Raw genomic sequence first — 2,907 nt, forward strand, 5'->3', positions numbered from 1 at the left:
GTGTGTGTGTGTGTGTGGGGGGGGTGTTCAGTCACAGTGTGTGTGTGTGTGTGTTCAGTCACAGTGTGCGTGTCCTGAACCTCACACTGGTTGTCCGTCCCCACAGACACACCGGCTCCAGTTTCCGGGCAGGAGACGAGCGGCTGCTTTATGGGAGCGCTCCTCGCCTCAGCGACCAGTCCAGACACTGCAGCACCACCCGACTGGACTTCCTGTCCAAACACGACTCCGCCCTCAGACTGGAGAGCCAATCACGGCACAGCAGCATCAGGGACCTGAGCGCCGTCCTCGGAGTCCACAGAATGATGGAGGAGGACGGAGCTGCAGCCTGAGACACAGCAGCTTGTTTGTAGAACGGTCCACTGAGCAGGACGACTGATGAAGCACCCGCGGTGTCCGGTTCTGGGTCAGGCTCAGGTTCTGGTCCGAGGCACAGATGCTGCTCCTCTTTGTGATACAGAGAATCCAGTTGGTCAGCTTCCTGCCGGTCCGCCCGTCTCCATCCAACAACAAACTTCTTGTTGCCTTCTCACACAAACATGAAGTTTTGATTTGAAAGTTGCTCCAACAGAACAAACATTTACTGTCGGAGTCATCGGAGCCGAGCTGTGAACAAACTGCACTTCTTTCTTTGGGACTCCACTCCAGCAGGACCTCTTTGACCTCCATTTCATTTTTATGTTTTTGGGACACAGAGCTGAAGTAAGTTTTTATTTGTTCCCTTCAGCTCTGACTTTTGTTTTCTCTAAAGGAAACTTCAAATATAAACTTTGTCAGATAAAGACTGAGGTGGAGGAGAATTATTCCATTTATACTTTTCTTGTTGGACCTGAAAACACAGAGAAAAGCCTCCAGTGAAACTCACTGATTCATGAAAACCGAAACAGTTGCTTCATTTCTACCAGTCAGAGAAATGAAACGGATCAAATCAAGTTAGTTCAGTGACTGTTTGTCCTGATGCTGCTCATTAATCCATAATCAATAATCCAGCTAGATGATCTAATGAGGTGGAGTCAGGCCCTCTGGACGGATTCTTAGAAGCTGCACCGTCTCATCGTGGATCAACCAGTTGACATCCAGAACTAGCTGTTCACATGATCGAGGAGGACCATCAGGATCTTCATCCCTGAAAGTGACCTCTGGCCTGCAGAGGTCACTTTCAGGGATGAAGATGTTCACATCCTTGATGAAGAGGCACAATGATTTGAGAGAGGAGTGAAGGAAGCCATCTTTGTGAAGAGAACGGGGAGGAGCCTCCGTCCAGAGGACCTGACTCCACCTGGCAACAAGAGGTCTAGATTTATAGTCTGAGTTCTGGTCCATGAAGCAGGATCAGCAGCTTCCTGAGGGAACGGGGTTTTATTTGATGGCTTTCTCATACATTTTAATAATATAGATGTGTGTGTGTGTGAGAGAGATCTGTGAAATTTGCTGTTTCCTCAGGTCAGTTTGCTGTGGCGGCCATCTTGAATTGGGTTTATTTCAAATTTGATTTCAGTTTCTGCAAGTTTCATTCAACTTTGTCTTGTGGTGCTCGAGATATTTTGCTAACAGCACAATATAAATAAATTAAAAGCAGCAATATAGCTCCCTCTTCAGGTGATAATCCTGTTAAAAGAATTGTTTTCTCTTTTCCATCGTTGGCTCCGTTAGTTCTGACCCAGTCAGAATCCTGGGCCGAGTTTTGTCCTGGTCAGATCAGATCTGAGAGAATCCCTCGATAAGTTGAACCTGCTTCACAGCAGAGCGCACGTTTACCACAGCCTGTCCATCAGTGGTCGAACATTACTGAATCTGTAAATATGACATGACTCTTCTGCTCATAGCTGTGACGTTTTTAATAAAAGTTCTTTTGATTTGGACGCTCAGCTGACAGTAGTGAAGAAAGGAGCACTCTTTAGTCACCGTAGTGTTTGTAACGGCCCTCCGCTTTATTGAAATACATCGGAGTAATAAGGTTAATATGAGTTCTCCACACAGGAGTGGCATCAGTTCTGTTTCCACCTTAAATATTGTTGTGCAAAAAGAATCTACATCATCTGTAGCTGCTTATCGTCAGTAAAACGCCCCAACAGTCCAGAAAAACAAGAGTAAATAAAAGAACTGAAAACATCTAAAACATGCAAAACTGTACAAATTATTACAAAGCAATCCTAGAAAACAAAACCGTGTGTCGGAGTGGATGAAATGTCAAGGTGCCAGATGTGAGTTCAGGGTTTACTGTCACCCCCCCCACCCATCCACCACTCCCCACCCCCCAGGGCCCTCCAGTCCTCTACATAGAGAATTCATTGGTCTGGACTTTTCCTGAGTTTCTCTTCCTCGCTTCTGAAACAGGAACTTCTGAACAAAATGAAAACATTAATTCCCCGCAGCCGACACTTTCTACTCTGACTGCAGATAAAAACTAGGCAACGGGTCAAATTACAAACAAAACCAAATACCTGCTTGTATAAAATAAACTAAAATAAAACACTAGAAGCTGAGCAACGAGCGCTGAAGTCCTGCTCTGATCTAACGAGCTGCACTGCTCCTCATTATGTTTCATCACATTCTGCTCCAGGAAACACCTGGAAAGGAATAATTCAGCTACACTGAAGCTCTGTCAAAATGAACAGCAAGTATCTTACCTGTTGGAGATGGCTTCCTGAGCACTGATGAGCTAAAGACTCACTGTCATCATCAAATGACCTAAATAAACTGGATTATCTGAGATTATAAACTTTAGATTAGTGGCAGCTGCAGGTTCGTGTAGCTCATCAATTCAGGGCTCACAGCCGACAGGAAGTTGCTAATGTTTCTGATAATAACATGACCGACTGGAAGTTCTGAATATTTCTGATAACACGGCAGACAGTATGTTCCTAATATTTCTGACAGAATAACATGGCCGACAGGAAGTTCCTA

General features: G+C 45.1%; 1 protein-coding gene across 1 annotated transcript in view; it reads left to right on the plus strand.

The window, feature by feature from the left end:
* The window catches only part of LOC119418739 (frizzled-3-like), a 6,637-nt gene extending 6,305 nt beyond the window's left edge, over positions 1 to 332 (plus strand). The window contains exon 5 of the mRNA XM_037686075.1: positions 107 to 332. Within this exon, the coding sequence (XP_037542003.1) occupies positions 107 to 332 (226 nt within the window). The remainder of the gene's footprint in view (positions 1 to 106) is intronic.
* Positions 333 to 2,907: the final 2,575 nt, after the last annotated feature.

This window comes from Nematolebias whitei, chromosome 12 (assembly GCF_014905685.2).
Source record: "Nematolebias whitei isolate Nwh7 chromosome 12, NemWhi1, whole genome shotgun sequence".
Taxonomy (NCBI): Eukaryota; Metazoa; Chordata; class Actinopteri; order Cyprinodontiformes; family Rivulidae; genus Nematolebias; species Nematolebias whitei.